The sequence below is a fragment of the Capricornis sumatraensis genome, chromosome 10 (genome assembly GCF_032405125.1).
Source record: "Capricornis sumatraensis isolate serow.1 chromosome 10, serow.2, whole genome shotgun sequence".
NCBI lineage: Eukaryota > Metazoa > Chordata > Mammalia > Artiodactyla > Bovidae > Capricornis > Capricornis sumatraensis.
In genome coordinates this window covers 20287469-20307030 of record NC_091078.1, presented here as the reverse complement: position 1 = coordinate 20307030, position 19562 = coordinate 20287469, and the positions used below count along the sequence as shown (strand labels likewise).

The following is a 19562-nucleotide window of genomic DNA, read 5'->3' as shown; positions in this document are numbered from 1 at the left end:
CATACTCTAATCATCATCTTCAAGGGTTATTATATCTGTGATGGTGAGAAAAACAGAACCCAAGGAGAAACACAGCAAGCAAAGTAGAAGGTCTACCTTTAGACTTACTTTAGTACTGTTAGGAAATACAATCAAAGCCTATGTGTTGTTTTGAGCCACATCAAAATAGCAATACTCAAATGTTTTTGCCCTAAAAACTACTGTTACTCATCCATTCTTAACTTTCAGAAAAAGAAATTTGATAGATTTAACATTTATACTGTTTTGAGTTAAAATGTCATATAGATTGTTTTATCCTAGCTTTTTAAGTCTAGTAAGGATTTCTTACTAGACTAGTATTTATTACTAAGGTTTATTAGTCACAGTGAGTAAAAAGTCATGAACAGAAGAACTGAGATCTTCAGATTCTACCATTGGGCTTAAAACACTAGTTAGAAGCTAATAAATGTTAATGATGTCCCAAGAGAAATCTTACTTAAGCCCAAATCTTACCCTGCTCAGGATATCCGCAACTCAGAAATGATGCCCATATCTTCGTCAGACTGCTTACCTATCCAGTAGGAAAAAAGACCTTTTCCTCAAGTTATTAAGCATCATCAGGAGATGCCTGCTCTTCTAGCTATATACTCTTTAGTACTGCTGGGGCACTAGAGCATGATAAGACAACTCCAGGCTGGGCAGCTTATTAAGAATGTTGAAAGATGACAGGGAGAAGGAGCACCAAGGATAAGTATTTCTTTGGAGACCTTCCTGATGGTGAATAAAAAACACAGTGCTGAGACTTCATAAAGTTACTTCTCTTCCACAGAAGAAACATGTAAAATTTCTCCCTTCCCACCAATTCCTTTTGCTTTCTGGTAATGTTATACTTTGTTATTGCCATGAAAACTCTATGTCAGAATATGTGGTCCTTTATCTTCGGCAAATCTGACTGTGAAGAAGTGCTTCTCATTTTATGGTGTTTTATGTATATATTAACTAGACATCTAGCCAGTAATATTTTTGATATAGATAGCACACTGATGATATTGAATCATTTCTGTAGCATGGTAATCAATGTGGGGCAGAACAGGAGGTTTTCCCCACTAGGGAATTGTGGGTTTTTTTTTCTGGGTGTTATTCCTATGAAATAGCAAAAATAACGTCTTGATCCTTATTGAATGAGTTAGTTATATTTAAGGTCTTCTGCAGTTACAAATACTTGTAGGAAACCTTACCCTGATGACTTCTGTTACTTTTTTATCTGTTTTTTAGTTACAAATAAAGCTATCATTTAATAGAAATTTTTCCTTTTGTAAAGCATCTGTGAAGCAGCAATTCCGATTGATCCTTATCTTTTTTTCTTTCCTGTTTTTGTTTGGTTTTTTGTTTTATTTTTAGTTACAGCAACCTCAGCAGACCCTTTTAACACAGGTTAGTTTGGCATTACTTTATTTCTTTTGAATATCTGAATGCAGAGTAGACTAAAGTTTTATTATGCTGTTTTCCTTCAGCGTTTAAAAATGAATATTTGTTGGATTCACATAATAGTTTACCAATATAATGTTGAATAAAGCATTGTTTTGCTTTTTCTTTTATGCTGTTTGATTGCTGATCCTACTGTGATCTAGTTTGAATAAATATGAGGCCTTATTTTAAATTTAATACTGATTTTTTTGCTTTTACATTTTCTTTGTAGCTTAAATTTTTAGGTTTTTTTTATATTATATCTTTTCATTTGACTTTATTATAGGAAAGTTATTGTAATGCATTATCAACTAAATTTTTCAGCAGCATTAAAACTTTCGTGAACTTTTGATACATAATGCTACTTTAGGCTTTGTGGGCCACTTACAGTCTATGTTGCATTTTTTTTTCCTTTTATATTATTCTTTAAAAGTGTGAAAACCAGGAATTCCCTTTGTCCAGTGATTAGGACTCCATGCTTTCACTGTTGAGAGCTCAGGTTTTGATCTGTGTTTGAGAAACTACAATCCTACAAACTGCATGGCACAGTTTTGAAAGAAATAAAAAATTTTAAAACCATCTTTGGATAGTAAGTTGTATAAAAATCATAAGACTTCCCTGGTGGTCCAATGGTTAAGCTGACCTACTTCAGAGGTTACGAGTTTGATCCCTGGTCTGGGATCTAAGATCCCACATGCCCTGCAGTGCGGTCAAAAAAAGGAAAAACACAACTAAAATTGATTAACATGTATGTCCTATTTTTGGTTTTCAAGAGTAGGCTTTCCAGACTAAATAGAAAAGGTATAAAAGCTAGCCTCTTAGAATGCTGTGCTTACTTGCTCAGTTGTGTCCGACTTTTTGTGACCCCAGGGACTGTAGCCCACCAGTCTCCTCTGTCCGTGTGGATTCTCTAGGCAAGAATACTGGAGTAGATTGCCATACCCTTCTCCGGGGAATCTTCCCAACCCAGGGATCGAACCCAAGTCTCCAGTATTGCAGGCGGATTTCTTTACCGTTTGAGCCACCAAGGAAGCCTTTTCTTAGAATAGCATTTCCCAAAGTGTACCCATATTTTTTTTTCCTTGTATGTAATTCTTTAAAAGTACAAAAACCAGGAATTCCCTTTGTCCAGTGGTTAGGACTCTCTACTTTCACTGTTGAGAGCTCAGGTTTTGATCCTTGTTTGAGGAACTATTCAATCCCACAAACTGCATGGCACAGTTTTGAAAGAAAAAGAAGTCTTAGGATGTTAAAGAAACGTCATGAGAATTTTGTGGCTGTAGTTTTAAGAGATGGTGAGTTCCTTTACTAATTATAGAACGGGACTCACCTTTTATTTTTTCAACTGTAGAACGTCGAGACTTGCTTTATTGGGAAAGGGTAAAACGAATTATGGAATTTAAGTCGAATCATGATTATTCCTTTCTTTTTAATGATTTTATTTCTGTTTATATACAGAAATTTTAATAATATGTTGTTATTCATGCTTGATTATGCCAGAAAAGACCAATGAAACTGTTACCTTTTCCCTCAAGTTTTATTGAGTTCTAATTGACGTACAACATTGTATTAGTGTAAGGTGTACAGCATGATTTAATACCATATATATGTATAGTGAGATGATCTTCACAATCAGTTAACATGTATCACCTCACATAAGTGAATTTTTCTTTTTCTTGTGATGAGAACTTTCAAAATCTACTCTCTTAACAAGTTTCAAATGTATGATACAGTATTGTTAACCATAGTTACGATTCTATACATCTCCAGAACTTGTGTTTAACTGGAAGGTTGTACTTATTGATTGCTACCAGTCGTTTGCGTCAGCAGACTCGCCTCTGGCAGCTACCAATCTGTTTTCTGAGTTCTTTGGTTTTTCTAGATTCCGTGTATAAAAGTGAGATCATACATAATTGTATTTCTCTCTCGGCCTCATTTCACTTATCTAGGACTTTGCTGAGTCTTTGTTATGCTGTTATGGATTTTGAATTTCTAAGAGAGGGCTAGAATATGCAGTGCTTTTTAAAACTCATTACACTATGGTGGCTTTTTTCCCCTGAAACGTCCCTGTAAAAGCATTCATCTGAGGGAACTTAATCATGAAACTGATAAAAAAAAATTTTTTTTCAGACTTGAGTTGCGCCTTCAAGGTGTACCTGTGTATTAAATTGTTTTTAGAATTTTGAGTTAGTTTTAAGTAGTCAGTTTTTATTTCTAGACTACTTGTAATCCTTACCTTAATTTGATGTTGATTTTGTTTTATAGCCAGCTGTTGGACTGCCTACAAGCCTTAGCTTGTCAACTCCTCAACCTGCAGCTCAGATAACTGTATCATATCCAACGCCAAGGTCCAGTCAGCAACAAACACAACCTCAGAAACAGCGTGTTTTTACAGGGGCGGTCACAAAACTACACGATACATTTGGATTTGTGGATGAAGATGTGTTCTTTCAGCTTAGGTAAACTTAATTAGTTATTGGCAGATGGCTGCTTGTATTTAGCATTAAGTATTTTGATAAGACACCTACTTAACTGTGGCATGGAATTGTGGTTTAGCTGTAATTTTCTGCTTTAATAATTCAACCTGTACCTGTGATGTTTTTTGATGGAGAATGTGATGAAAGATATCTTTTGGTTATTGAACACTAGTCATTGTGAATTCTTTATAAAAGTTTTATAGGGGTGAGTTTACATTTCTAGCTATTAATGAACAGACTTACAGTAAGGTTTAAGATTAAAATAGTCATATACTTTTTAAAATTTAATCTTCTATTTGACATACCTAATGATAATATATATGTAAAATGTTTTAGCTTCTCTGGTGGCTCAGACGGTAAAGTGTCTGCCTGCAATGCAGGAGACCCAGGTTCATCCCTGGGTTGGGAAGATCCCCTGGAGAAGAAAATGGCAACCCACTCCAGTATTCTTGCCTGGAAAATCCCATTGGATGGAGGAGCCTTGTGGGCTACAGTCCATGGGGTCGCAGAGAGTCAGACATGACTGAGCGACTTCACTTTCACTTCACTTAGTTGAAAAAAATAATAGGATTAAATGATTGATAAACTAATGGATTTGAAATAGTATTTTGTTCATGTAGTGGTGGTTGCAGGAAATATGTATTTCCTTTGATATTTCAAATGTATTTCTAATTAACTTCCTTAGAAGTACTTTGGAATACTAAGTTTAATTACTATGTAAGATTTTTCTGTTTAAGTGGGTCTCCTGTTTGCTATATTTTGCTATATTTTATATTGCTCCTGTTTTGCTATATTTTAAGTCTTAGAGGTATATCTACTTTTTAAAAGAGATTTTCAGGCTTCCTATTTCTGGTGTACTTTACAGTGTTTAGTATTAACATATAAATCTTTTTTGGAAGAATTTCTTCTAATTTAGTGTTTGTATTTAACTTAATTTTTTTTTCAGTGCTGTCAAAGGGAAAACCCCCCAAGTGGGTGATAGAGTATTGGTTGAAGCTACATATAATCCCAATATGCCTTTTAAATGGAATGCACAAAGAATTCAAACACTACCAAATCAGGTATATAAAATAGTATTAGGTATTATAAAAACTCGGTGATTGAGTCTTCCAATTTACAAAGATTTTTCTCTGTTTTTTAAAATGTTATTTCTTTTTGTTAAGAATCAATCCCAAACTCAACCTTTATTGAAGACTCCTCCTGCTGTACTTCAGCCAATTGCACCACAGACAACATTTGGTGTTCAGGCTCAGCCCCAGCCCCAGTCACTGCTGCAGGCACAGATTTCAGCGGCTTCTATCACACCACTGTTGCAGACTCAGCCGCAGCCTTTATTACAGCAGCCACAGCAGAAAGGTATTACAGACTAAAACATAGCTGTTCAGTTATTAAAATAATGAGAGTATGCTATTAATTACCGAAAAAAGCAGGAACTAGCAGAATACCTAAAAAGAAAGTTAAATTGTAGAGAATTTCTACTTGTATAGCGATAGTCTTAAACTTTTAAGTGGACTAGAAGTCCACTTAATTGGTATTTTTTTAATGTAATTGTGGCATTTTCTGTTTTATCGTAAATTGGCACAAACATAACATTTATAAAAGTGATTGCAGTTAAATATTATTAAATAAACACCCATGTAATCATTACTTGGGTAAAAAAGTACATTATTAGTTAACTCCTTTCCTTTTTTACCAGTTTTACTCTAAGTATATATGCTCATAATGTACTTCAGCCTTGCCTGTTGAATTTTACAGGTGATTCTGTCTATATAATCTTTTTTATAAGAATTTTGTTGATTATATTTTAAAGTTTTTCATACTTACTTGTTTCATGTGGCTCTAATTTCTTTGTTTTCATTATTGCTTAATGTTCCATTGTATGAATATTATACAGTTTATGTTTTTCTTTGGTAAATGTACTGTTTCTAGTTTTTGTTTTCTGAAAACACTGCAATGAATGTTCATGATGTAGGCATTTTGACATTTCACCCATTAACGTAAGTGTGCCTTTCCTTAAAGAGAATCTTTTGCTATTATTACCACAATGTATTGTCACTTCTAAGAAAAAGCGTTTAAATACTTAATATTTAGACACCCCCAGTTGTCCCCAGATACCTTTTAAAAAGGTTGTTTTTTGTTTCCTGAATGAAAAGGCAGTTAAGTTTCATGTGTTGTATCTGGTTATGTTACTTTGGGCTTCCCAGGTGGCTCAGTAATTAAAGAATCCTCCTGCAGTGCAGGAGACAGTGGGTTCTATCCCTGAATTGGGAAGATTCCCTACAGAAGGAAATGGCAACCCACTCCAGTATTCTTGCCTGGGAAATCCCATGGATAAAGGAGCCTGGCAGGCTATAGTCCATGGAGTTGCAAAAGAGTAACTAAACAGTAGCAACAACAGTATTTCTTTAGTCTTTTTATTCCAAAATAGTTTTCCATTTTTTCTTTCTTCCTTTAGAGCATTGACTTTTTAAAATATTGGTCTAGTTGACTTGTAAATTCTTTTATAATGTTATATCCTGGATTGTGTGGATTCCTTGTGGTATTTTTACCTTGTTCCTCTTTCTGCCATATAAACTATAAAGTAAAAGTTAAGTCTAAAGGCGTTTGGCACATTTTAGGTGATGTTTTCTCATTCGTACTGCATCATACGAGGAGGCACATGTTGTCAGATTCTCCCAGTATTATAGGTGGTGGAGTACTTGGTCAGAGTGATGGTCGTAGCTCTCTTTTTATAAAGGTTTTTCTCTGTCGAAAATGTCTGGATGATACTCTGGTGCAGCCAGAATATCTTGTGTAGCCAACAGCAAGGGTTTGTTGCTTTTTAATGTCTTTGGTTTAATATCTGTAGGTCAGAGATTAGCACATCGTAGCCCTAGGATTTGGTCTGTGGCCTGGTTTTGTGTGGTCCCTGAGCTAAAAATGGTTTTTACACTTCTAAATGATAGTATTAAAATGTACAAACATGCAAATCATCCCTGGCCTTTACCATTTATGGGTCACAAAACCTAAAAGCCAAAGTTTTCTATATAAAATTTAACCGAGTGATGTTTTTAAACTTCATTTAAATAAGTTAAAATATATTTTTCTGTATCTTTTAAAGCTGGTTTATTGCAGCCTCCTGTCCGTATAGTTTCACAGCCACAACCAGCACGAAGGTTAGATCCACCATCCAGATTTTCAGGAAGAAATGACAGAGGGGATCAAGTGCCCAACAGAAAAGATGACCGAAGGTATGTTTTTAAAAAGTATACTTTTGATAGTGGTGATGGTTGTACAGTGTGAATGAACGCACTTAATGCCACTGAACTATAAACCTCAAAATGATTAAAATAGATTATTGTGTGTATTTTACCACAGTGTTCAATAAGTTATTTAAAAATGTACACTGTGAAATGTTGTTTATATTTATATATATGCTTATACATAGTAAATTTACTTCATTAAAGAACTCTTTGATAATGCTAGAAAAAGTAATTTTAGGAAAATTTGCTTTAAGTCGTGAAAGAGAAAGAGAAAGACGTAGATCCAGAGAAAGATCTCCTCAGAGAAAACGTTCCCGAGAGAGATCTCCTCGGAGAGAGAGAGAACGGTCACCTCGGAGAGTCCGACGTGTTGTCCCACGTTACACAGTTCAGTTTTCAAAGTTTTCTTTAGATTGGTAAGTTCTTTTTTTCTCCATTGTTTTCTTAAATTACTAATTTTGTACTTTTTGTAATTTGGAGGAATGTGTTACATTTAGAGAATTTTTTTTTTTTACAATTTTGATTTCATAACATTTAGTTCTTAGTTATATAAGAACAGAAAGGCAATTTGAATTAGCATTTATGTTCTTTGCAAGATTGCATTATTTTCATACACTCATTACAGATACTAGCTATTGAAAAAGGCAGCCCCTCTGTAATGAAGTTGTTCATAAAGTAAAATTATTTAAGATTCTAGTTTATTGATGACTTTATTAAGGTCATGCATAGTTCATTGTGTATGATGAAGTAATGATACAGTAGTGACCAGATAGTTCAAGTTCTCTGTGGCTGTGCAGTATAATAGAAACATATGTATGTACTTAACAGACATATAACATATACACATATGTGTGTATACATATTATATATTTTAGTTTTTGAAATCAGAAGTAACTGGAAAGTTAGCAAGAGTTTTTGACCTTCACTTGTGAAATGGAAATTATATTAACTATCAGAACTAATTGTGAGGTTGTGTTGATTTCATTTAAGTAAAGCACTTAATCCATTGTATGGCAGTTGTAGATAGTGATGGTTGGGATGTGGTGGCCAACTAGGTAATAGGTGCAAAATTGTAATTCATAAAGAGGCAAATTGATAAATGACTAATCTACTCTAAAGGAAAGGAAGAATCCTCTAAAAGCCTTGGAACTGGTAGTTGTGTATAAGATAAATTAATAGGTGGTAAAAGCAAATTTACAGTAAAATAAGAAAAATGAATCAGTGAAAGTGTTTAAAACTGTTTGACACAGGAACAAATAACTATGTAGTTGAGTGTCTTGAGAGGATATTGCTCCATTCGACAAAGTATTCATAATACTGACCTACAAAAATGAAAATTTCTACTTATTCAGTTTTATATTTGAGTAAACCAGTGTAGTGTTTAAGCTACTCCATGCCCCCCCAAATCTTGCTTGATGACTTTGCTTAGTTGTTAGGTAGTTGTTGTTCATTTACTCTTGCATGTGGTAAAATCACTAACGATTCTTAATTTCTTGTTACTCCTGTTTACTTGTATATTTAAAAAATATCTGTCTGCATATTTCAGAGGAATTCATTTGAAACAAAAACACATCTCCAGATATTAACTAGAGCAGCTCTGCTTTTAAACTCATCTGTTCCTAGTCTCAATTGCTATTCTGGGAGGAATTGATACTTAGGATGTAATTTGAGCAGCTGTCTTTATCCTTCCAAGTTAAATCTTCACAGTATCACTTCATCACTTTGAAGTAAATTCCCAAATATCAGAGGAACACATTACAAATAAAAGTTATTTTAAAGTTTCCATATTTCTTCTCATCGGTAGTTGTGGAGATCAAGATTTTCTTGTAGTAATGTGATTATAATAGGGGATATATGCCAAGAAGTGGTGATGTTTCATTCATTTTTAGATTCTATTCCTGTGGGATAAAACATGACTTCAGAAATTCTAGTGATGGAAAACTAAAACTATTACATTTCTTTGTTTGTAATACTTCTAACAACACTCAACCACATTTTTGATATTTTGACGACAAAATTTTATCCAAATATGTCAACAACTATAATTCTGTATTTTAGGTTTCAAACGAAAAAACATCCCTGTAGATACATAGAGCTCATATTTTGTACTTTTTGTTTTTTAAAAGGACAGTGTAGTTAATCTTATCTTACACACTTTTGGTATTTTCCACTTTTCATTATGTTTTTAACATATCTCTCAGCCTTTTTACTATATTGATTTACTTTTGAGTGTCTCTCCTTCAAATGTTCTGTTTCTTAGGAAAATGGAAATCATCCTTTAAAAATAAATTCAGTATGTCACATTTAAAAGACAAGAAACTTATCCTCTCTTTACATAATAAATCAGGTATGGATCTTAATCGTTAAATAGAGAGGTATAGAGATGTGAAGAAATAAAGGTTTTATTTTTTTCTACACTGTATAAGCCTGATGGAGGAGCTGTCATACTCATTGATACTATTCTTATCCCTTCTTTATATTTATTCTGTATGAACCATAATTTTCTCAAAAATACAGCTTCAACTGAAGCAGAATTGATTTTGTTCAGATCTTCTCTGGAACTTGGTTTGAAGTTATTTCAAAGGGTCTTCTCTAAGTGAATTTTAAGCTATACACAAATAATAAAGAAGGTAACACATAGGTGCTATTTATTCAAAACTATAAATAAACGTATTTGAAAACGACATTTTCATATGCTTCTGTGTAAATGTAAAGCTCGTTAATAGTTGACTATTCATTTTCAGCTGGCTTTTAACTGTGTCAAATTATATATAATAGCTTTAGAATTGAGTGAAGCTTTGCATAATCTTTGGTGTTAAGGCACTTTATTCACTACTTATGTCTGTTTTTCAGTCCTAGTTGTGACATGATGGAACTAAGGCGCCGTTATCAGAATTTATATATACCTAGTGACTTTTTTGATGCTCAGTTTACATGGGTGGATGCTTTCCCTTTGTCAAGACCATTTCAGCTGGGAAATTACTGCAATTTCTATGTAATGCACAGAGAAGTAGAGTCCTTAGAAAAAAATATGGCCATTCTTGATCCACCAGATGCTGATCATTTATACAGTGCAAAGGTTTGTATTCTGTGATACACAGCTAAAATTTCTGAGCAGTTATTCGTATTAAGAGTGTATGTGAAGTTGATCTTCAGAATGTTTTTATGATGTTTTAAGACCTGAAAGCCTGTGATTTCTTCTTGTCTGCGTGATTCTGTTTGGTTGTTAAAGTAATTTAACCTCTTTTTTGCCTTAATTCTTGAGCTGTAAAACTGTGATATTGCATCAACATTTTGAACCTTATAAAACGTGAAGATGAAGTTCATTTTATTGAGCTTTCTGAAATGTTCTAAGGCTTCTGATAGATCCAGATAAAATGTTCTGTTGGGTAAATGCACCATATTTTAGTCTTTGGGATAACGTTGAGTATATTGCTTATGGTCAGTAGTTTTCTGCTATTTGATAAACATAGATCAAAATGCCTTTTCTTCCAAAGTTAAAACTATATAATTATAAGGTATCCAATACCATTTCTGCTGTAGCATTTTCCATTTTTACAAAACAAAAACAAAAACTTCAGATATATGTTATGGAAGGATAATTAGTAGTGCGTCTCATTTTTTTACATTACTTTAGACTTTTGACAGGATTGAATTATTTGACTATAATAGGTAATGCTGATGGCTAGCCCTAGTATGGAAGATTTGTATCATAAGTCATGTGCTCTTGCTGAAGACCCACAAGAACTTCGAGATGGATTTCAGCATCCTGCTAGACTTGTTAAGGTAAACTGAAAGATTTATTTTAACTTGAGGTGTATATTTACTTTGCTTAGTTCTGTCCATACATAAAATTTAAAAATACTACCTTTTAAATTTTGTTGATTTATTTTATAACTTATTTTAATATAGTTATAGCAGTCAATGATGTAGGTGTTTTTCTCATTGCAGATTATGGCTGTATCTTATTTATATGTCGCTAGTTCAGCTGTCATTTTGATGCTATATATTTGAAGCATAATAAAGTCTTAGTGGATTTAGTGTATCTGGATGCCCTTAAAGTGTGAATTATAGCTTGTTTTCTTTAAAAGAACTTTTTATCTGAGGAAATATTTTAGAAGGATGAGTTATGATGTGTAAATCCTATTCCATTGCTGAAATGCAGTGTGGAACACGATGAACTGAACTCTTCCTTGACTGACAGATACCAGAGGTAGTAAAAATGGTATTGGAAAGGTTTGTTCCTTTCCTTTTCAAGTATTTAATTTGTAATTTGACAGATTACATAATACATGTAAATGATTCTTTGTTTTAAATTAGTTTTTAGTGGGCATGAAAGGCAAGGATGAAGCCATGGCCATTGGAGGCCATTGGTCTCCTTCGTTGGATGGACCAGACCCAGAAAAAGACCCCTTTGTGTTGATTAAGACTGCTATTCGTTGTTGTAAGGCTCTGACAGGCATTGATCTAAGTGTATGCACACAATGGTAAGTACTAATTCATTTCTTGATTAGAAATGTTTTTCTAATAGTTTATGTAGATGTTCTTGTCCATCAGCCTTCTCCCACCCCCACCCCCTGTATTTTAGCAATCTTGATCATGCAGATAATCTCAAAGGAAAATGCTCATTTGTAGCAAAAGTTTTATTTGGTGCCAAAAATGTTTGGGGGAAAAGGATTAAGAACTAATAAAAATAAACTGAAAATATTAATGTTTTGTTACGCTGTACTTGGAAATTGGATGTATGTTGAAAATATTTTTCATTTCATGCATAGCTGGAGAAGATCGTCAAGAGAGAACTTCATTTCATTATAATTCTTTTGTTATAAAATGATGTAGTTGCTGATTATTTTTGTTCAGCCATATTTTCTCTTGAGGCTTACTTGTCTTGTGTATTTTAGTGTATTTCTTGTGATTTAATTGAGAACATTCTTTTTTTAGCACATGAAATCTGAACAGCTATCCAGCTTCTTCAGGTATTCTCTAAAATATGGTTAGCTCTGTAATCAAACTTGACAATGCTTTGGGGAACATATTCTTCTTTTAACCATAAAATATTGTACAAATGTACCAAAAGAGGAACTATGGCTTCTATAATTTTTTTTTCTTTAGACCAACCTCAAGTTCTTGCAGCAAAATTTCTTTACTTGATGTGCTACAAGTGAACTAGGGTCTTTAAAATGTATTTTAGAATTTTTTTTCCAACATGCTTCTTCCCTTGCAACAGGTACCGTTTTGCAGAGATTCGCTACCATCGCCCTGAGGAGACCCACAAGGGGCGTACAGTTCCAGCTCATGTGGAGACAGTGGTTTTATTTTTCCCGGATGTTTGGCATTGCCTTCCCACCCGCTCAGAGTGGGAAACCCTCTCCCGAGGATACAAGCAGCAGCTGGTCGAGAAGCTTCAGGGTGAACGCAAGGAGGCTGATGGAGAACAGGCACTGAACGCTAATCCCTTTTTCTATTTCCGCTTCTCACAGGCACAGGAACACAGGCACAAATGCACACCACACACTACATAACAAACACACATGGAGGAACATAACTGGTAACAGCGACTGGTAATCCAGCTTTCAGCAGTATAGTTGTATGTTCTTTTCTGTTAAAAAAAATGTGTCTATTATGCTAACTTTAAGAGTGCTGAGACCTCAAAGGAAAATAAGTTGTGCTTAAATTGCACAGAATTTTGTTTTTATCATAGGTCTAGTTGCTGGAATCTGGGACCAGTTGTTGAGCAAGATTCAGTATTAAGCCATTTTAAACATTTTGCCATTTTCTAAAATTTAAAAAATTTTCTCTTTCACGGTCATCATTTCTAGTCATGGATATTTGAAATTGGACAACCACAAGTCTGAGAGATTTGAAATTTCAGGCTATGTGGCGGCATCTTTGGTACATTTGAAAGGTCTGACTAAATCAGTCTTAACTTTGGGTGGTTTGAAAATTGGGGCAAGATCACACACTGTGTGGTTAGTGGAGAACCGGCAGTGTTTGTGCATCCCTGATATCCTTTGTGTTGTAATTTATCACCCTTTTGTGTTTCACAGATCTGGCTTTGATTGGCTGATGAGTGTCTTTGTGATCAGTTAAAAGTGGTAGAATGTATGTACGTGGACTTGCCTAAATAATAACTTTAGGAGAAGACAATCTGAAACATTTGTGACCTTGCACAGATCAGCAACAGACTTTTAAAAATAAATTAACCTTTATTTTAAGGTTTCAGAATAGTAATTCTATTCTTAACTTTGTATATCAGGATGAAGAAGAGAAGGATGATGGTGAAGCTAAAGAAATTTCCACTCCTACCCATTGGTCTAAACTTGACCCAAAGACAATGAAGGTAACATTGAAAGTAATGATATTTAATTAGAAATCTATGAACAGGAATAGAGGATATTGTAGACAATAGTTTTTTAGATATAAGTCAGTAAAAATGAAGTCCGCTGGTTATATATAAAATTCTGTGTTGTGTTTGTGTGTGCAAAAATTAAATAGTTCAGCCAATATCTGGTGAATGTAATATGCATATGTGTATGGTGTGAGCAGTACTGTTTTCTGATTTGGAAACTGACCAAGAGTTGGAATTTCTGCACTTAATTTACTTAAATTCCAGGAGAAGGAATGAAACATAGAAAAAGATTATCCAGTTTTTAAATGAATTTAAAAGTAAAACGTGGATTCATAATACATCTGAACTAGGAGGAAGGTAATATAAGACCCTGTTTTGAAAATCCTTGATTAATACTTAACTAATTTTTCTTTGCTTCCCAAGGTCTTTGGACCTGCTTTCTTTTGACAGTTTTGCATCTCTGGGTCTATACTGTGAATGTAGATCTAGAGAGTCGCATACATAAATTCTGTGTAGAACAGAAACTTGGTTGCTTTGCAGCTTTCTGTTTATTAACATACAAAAGCTGACCTTTTGGTTAACTTCTGTCCTCAGCAAAATCAGAGTTTTTCTTATGAAACTATAGTTTTTAAGCCAACATTGATTTTTAGTATATCATAATTTTGACACTCTTGCACTACTCCTCAACATCAGTTTTCCTCAACATCAGGTTTATTATAGAATCCTGTAGATTCAGAAGATTAGATTAAGCCTAAGAAATTTTTGTCTAGCTGATGGCTTCTCTTGTATTTCTTTGACTATAAATATTATGCATGTTTATTTTAAAAATCAGTGTATACATAAAATACTGAATAAAAAATGACTCAAGCCTGTCACTCAAACACAGCAACCTTTCTTAAAAATTAGATGTATTATCCTCTGTTATTTTTTCTGGGTATAAAGTGTTTGCCTGGTTCTATAAAAAAGTTGCCATCTCATCCTTTTCAATTAATAATAGTGTTTCCCATGTAATTTATTTTTTAATGTTTTATACTGTACCGTTCAAATGATGTACTGTTTTTTCCCTTACATATTAATATTACTTTTTCATTGTATATTTTGTTTCTTCACATTTTTGGATGGAGAGATTGTGACAAAGAATATATAAAAAGTTGTTTTTCTTGTGTATAAATTATTTCTTTAGAGTAAATTCCCAGAGACTAGAATTTCTAGGTCAAAGATCATTAACTTCTTTGAAAGCATCTTAAAACATGTTGCAAATTACTTAAATAATTTTGTCAGTTTGCATTTTTACATGTTTTATGAGCTGTACAGAATTCCCTTTCACCAAATCTTCTAAAAAACTCATGCAGAAGATAATTGTATGATTCCTTATTTCATGATCCTGTTTCCATTTTCTGTGTATTTATGCTGTGTATGTTTAGGTAAATGATCTCCGAAAAGAATTAGAAAGTCGAGCTCTTAGTTCCAAGGGCTTAAAATCCCAGTTAATAGCCCGACTGACAAAACAGCTTAAAGTAGAAGAGCAAAAAGAAGAACAAAAGGAATTAGAGAAATCTGAGAAAGAAGAGGAAGAGGAGGATGATAGGAAATCTGAAGATGATAAAGAGGTATATACTAAATCATTTCAATACTATTACACTTAATATTGGTTTATAGGGTTCTTTGAATATGTATGTGTATATACTTCTATTAAGATATAATTTACATAATAGTAAAATCAGTCCTTTTAGTGAACAGTTGTGCAAGTTTTGACACATACATATGGCCCTTTAACCACTACCACAGTCATCATATATATAAAAAAGGTCTGTCGTCCCCTAAAAATAACTTATATTAATACCTCTTTGTAAGCAGTTTTCTTCTCCTACCTGGTCAGCCTCTGGAAGCCACTGATATGTTTTCCTATAGTTTTGCCTTTTCAAGTATATCATGTAAATGGAATTATATAACCTTTTGAGTCTGACCTCTTTAACATAATGCATTAGAGATTGTATGCTTCTGTAGTTCTTATTAGTTGCTAAATAATATTCCACAGCATCAGTGTATCAGTGTTCATTCATTCTTCACTTGAGAGACATTTGAATGATTTCTATAAGTCAGGTGTTTTCAATCCTTCCTCTTAAAAATGAATAATAATGTTTTAGGTATTAAAAAAGTCAAAGAAAATTTGCTTGACAGAGCTATTAAGTTCAGAGATTGAGTTCTGGTGAAGTGCTTGTCTGAGAATTTTGCTGCTTTAAAACTGTTGCCTTGATTGCATCGCAGTTCTTAAGACTCAGAGGCCGTTTATTCACTCTTGTTTGTGCCTCAGTCTTATATGCCCAGAAGAATAACTTCCGGGTGTTTTCTGAATTTGAAACATGGGGATGTCAGAAGTGTGTTACACCAACAGTAATTGGATAAACCAACATTATGTGTGTACTAATGGAATGTATTGTGAAAGTACACATCATTATTTATTAAGCCTTCCTACCAAAAATGTTTTACCTTAATCTAATTGTAAGAAAACAGATTTGGAATGTATGAAATTTTACAAAGCAGCTTGTCTGAACTTTTCATAAATGTTCATGTGATGAAAGTAGAAAAATGGTTTAAAGAAGGTTAATAATGACAACTGAATGCATTGAGTGAAACTTGACTGGACCCTGGATCAGGGTAGGGGGGGAAGCCATTAACAGTATTTTTTGAGATAATTGGAGAAATTTGATTATGGATATAATAGTAGATTTGATAGTGGAATTATCTCAGAGTTGTCCAGCAGGAGGCATTTCAAGTTGACTTCTGTGTTCTTTGAAATAGTCGTGTGTCATCTTTTGAGGACTTCGCTTATTTTGCATTATGATATAAAGTGTTTTAGTCTCATTGATTACTATCCCTGCCCTGTTTCTGAAGTCACCCATTTCCCCAGGAAGCCTTGGTACCTTTTAGTGAAGAATGGTACATCGTATTTACTGTGGTATGTACATTGAAAGTGAAGAGCTTACATGAATAACTCCAGTTCTACTCCAACATCACAGACTTCATTCTGGTTTTCTCTTTCCATGTATCTTAACTCCTTTCCCCAATAATGAGAAACATACCTTCTGTTATACTTAATGGATTTGCTTACTTCCTCAGTTATACATCACACTCCCTCTCCAATCTGTATATCCTCCTTATTCCACTTTAGTCTTATTTCCTGTCCTATACTTTCTCTGTATGGATGCCCTCCTTGCTTCATTTGGTTATCAGTGCCTGATAACTAGGCAGCTCTTCTACTCTGGGCCATTGTAGCTCTAAACTTTTCTCATCAACCTCAGTCCTGTGTGGACACCTACTTTGCTTGGAGGAATTGCTTTAGAATTGAATTGTTCAGAACAGTAACAGAAGAAAGCAGATTTTCACTTTTTGATGTTAGTGGGCTGTGGTGCTCAAATCCTAAATCCATTGATTTATTGAGGTTAAAAATGGTGGTAATATAATTCTTGTTTTCACATATTCCTCTCATCTGCTCTTTTGGTTACTCAGTGGTACAGGTTTGCCTTTTGGTAAATTCATGTTTAAAATATAGAATGTTGGGATTTCTTTGGTGGTTCAAGGTTAAGATCCTGTGCTTCCACTGCACAGGGCACGGGTTCAATCCCTAGTTGGGGAACTAAGATCCCATATATGGCACAGTGGCAAAAAAAAGGTTTCAGGAATTTGCATCATTCCTCTGCCATACTAATGTAGTATAATATGCTGCTCTATCAAGCACTGTTTTTTTTTGTTGTTGTTTATCCAGTTTTTACAATAGTGAATGGATTCCCTGCATCTTCAAATGGTTACCTGTTTGTTTTTAAACATTATGAATACATGGATTTGAACATTTTTAATGGGTTTCAGTTCCTTGTGATTCTTCTTATTGAAGCTCAAATTGTCAACTTTTTTTTTGCCAGTGCTTATGAATATATATACAGATACATAATACAAATATAATATTAGTAGCCCCACCACCAGTATTAAAGTCTTGCTTACTTTAAGTATATTTTTGAATTTCCTATTCCTATACCTGCTTTCTCCGCATTTAAAAAATGTCCTATAAATACATTGTCCTAGCATGTAGCATACATACTGTACTCTTTTTTTTTTCTGTACTCTCTTTTAATGCTCACTTAATTTTGTTTTTTCTACTGTATACCTAATGCTTACAACTAATCCTTTTGTCGTTGTACCTGAAGTTCATCTCTAGTAGATACCTCAGAGCTCATGGTAGCAGAAATACTTGTTTTTGTCTCTTGACTATTGTGAATAATTGTGGTATGAACAAACAAGTTGTGTCAAGTAATAATTTTTTATTTGTTCTGTTCACTTTTGTTTTCTTTAAGGAATTCTGATGTCTTGTGTTTACTTTTTTTGCTTTCTCAATATTGGTCACTTTTTCATTTCTCTTTGATTTTTAACATTTCCATGTTACCTCCGTTTCTCTTTAAGGCATTATCTTTTTTGTTTTTTTATTAATTTATTTTAATTGGAGGCTAATTACTTTATAATATTGTGGTGGTTTTTGCCATACATTGACATGAATCAGCCACAGGTGTACATGTGTCCCCCCATCTTGAACCCCCAACAGCTCCCTCCCCACCCCATCTCTCTGGGTTGTCCCAGAGTGCCGACTTTGAGTGCCCTGCTTCATGCATCACACTTGCACTGGTCATCTGTTTTACATGTGGTAATATATGGGTTTCAGTGCTATTCTCCCAAATTATCCCACCCTTACTTTCTCTCACACAGTCTAAAAGTCTGTTCTTTATATCTGTGTCTCTTTTGCTGTCTTACATATAGGGTCGTCATTACTGTCTTTCTAAATTCCATATATATGTGTTAATATACTGTATTGGTATTTCTCTTTCTGACTTACTTCACTCTGTATAATAGGCTCCAGTTTCATCCCCCTCATTAGAACTGACTCAAATGAGTTCTTTGTTAATAGCTTTGTGTATGTATACCAGAACTTCTTATCTGTTCATCTGCTGATGGACATCTAGGTTGCTTCCATGTCCTAGCTATTGTAAACAGTTCTGCAATGAACATTGAAGTACATGTATTTCTTTCAGTTCTGGTTTCCTTGGTGTGTATAGCCCAGAAATGGGATTGCTGGGTCATATGGCGGTTACCAAATCTCCATGCTGTTCTCCACCAGTGGCTGTGCTAGTTTGCATTCCCACTAACAGTGTAAGAGGGTTCCCTTTTCTGTACACCCTCTCTAGCATTTATTGTTTGTAGACCATTGTGGTTTTGATTTGCATTTCTCTGATAATGAGTGATGTTGAGCATCTTTTCATGTGTTTGTTAGCCATTTGTAGGTCTTCTTGGGAGAAATGTCTGTTTAGTTCTTCAGCCCACTTTTTGATTGGGTTGTTTATTTTTCTGGTATTGAGCTGCATGAGCTGCTTGTATATTTTTGAGATCAATTCTTTGTCAATTGCTTTATTTGCTATTATTTTCTCCCATTCTGAAGGCTATATTTTCACCTTGCTTATCATTTCCTTTGTTGTACAAAAGCTTTTAAGTTTAATTAGGTCCCATTTGTTTATTTTCATTTTTATTTCCATTACACTGAGAGGTGGATCATAGAGGATCTTCTGATTTATGTCAGAGAACGTTCTGCCTGTGTTTTCCTCTAAGCATTTTATAGTTTCTTGTCTTACATTTAGATCTTTAATACATTCTGAGTTTATTTTTGTGTATGGTGTTAGAAAGTGTTCTAGTTTCATTCTTTTACTGGTGGTTGACCAGTTTTCCCAGCACTACTTCTTGAAGAGATTGTCTTTTCTCCATTGTATATTCAAGGTTTTTTGTGTTTTTTTTTTTCCATACAAATTGTGAATTTATTTGTTCTAGTTCTGTGTAAAATACCATTGGTAGCTTGATAGGATTGCGTTGAATCTGTAGTTTGCGTTGTGTAGTATACTCATTTTCACTATATTGATTCTTCCAATCCCAGAACATGGTATATTTCTCCATCTGTTTGTGTCATTTTGATTTCTTTCATCAGTGTTTTATAGTTTTCTACATATAGGTCTT

At 33.9% G+C, this 19562-nt stretch overlaps 1 protein-coding gene and 1 non-coding gene across 2 annotated transcripts in view; both read left to right on the top strand.

Moving 5' to 3' along the window:
- CCAR1 (cell division cycle and apoptosis regulator 1) overlaps positions 1-19562 on the top strand; it is a 45790-nt gene that overhangs the window by 11643 nt on the left and 14585 nt on the right. Inside the window, exons 5-16 of the mRNA XM_068982737.1 lie at positions 1381-1413; positions 3712-3905; positions 4870-4984; positions 5087-5279; positions 7024-7153; positions 7420-7581; positions 10019-10244; positions 10838-10951; positions 11486-11652; positions 12393-12603; positions 13422-13505; positions 14939-15124. Coding sequence (XP_068838838.1) covers positions 1381-1413; positions 3712-3905; positions 4870-4984; positions 5087-5279; positions 7024-7153; positions 7420-7581; positions 10019-10244; positions 10838-10951; positions 11486-11652; positions 12393-12603; positions 13422-13505; positions 14939-15124 — 1815 coding nt within the window. The remainder of the gene's footprint in view (positions 1-1380; positions 1414-3711; positions 3906-4869; positions 4985-5086; positions 5280-7023; positions 7154-7419; positions 7582-10018; positions 10245-10837; positions 10952-11485; positions 11653-12392; positions 12604-13421; positions 13506-14938; positions 15125-19562) is intronic.
- LOC138088099 (small nucleolar RNA SNORD98) lies at positions 11290-11354 on the top strand. Its single transcript, XR_011145685.1, has one exon. It is a non-coding gene; the product is annotated as a small nucleolar RNA SNORD98 (small nucleolar RNA).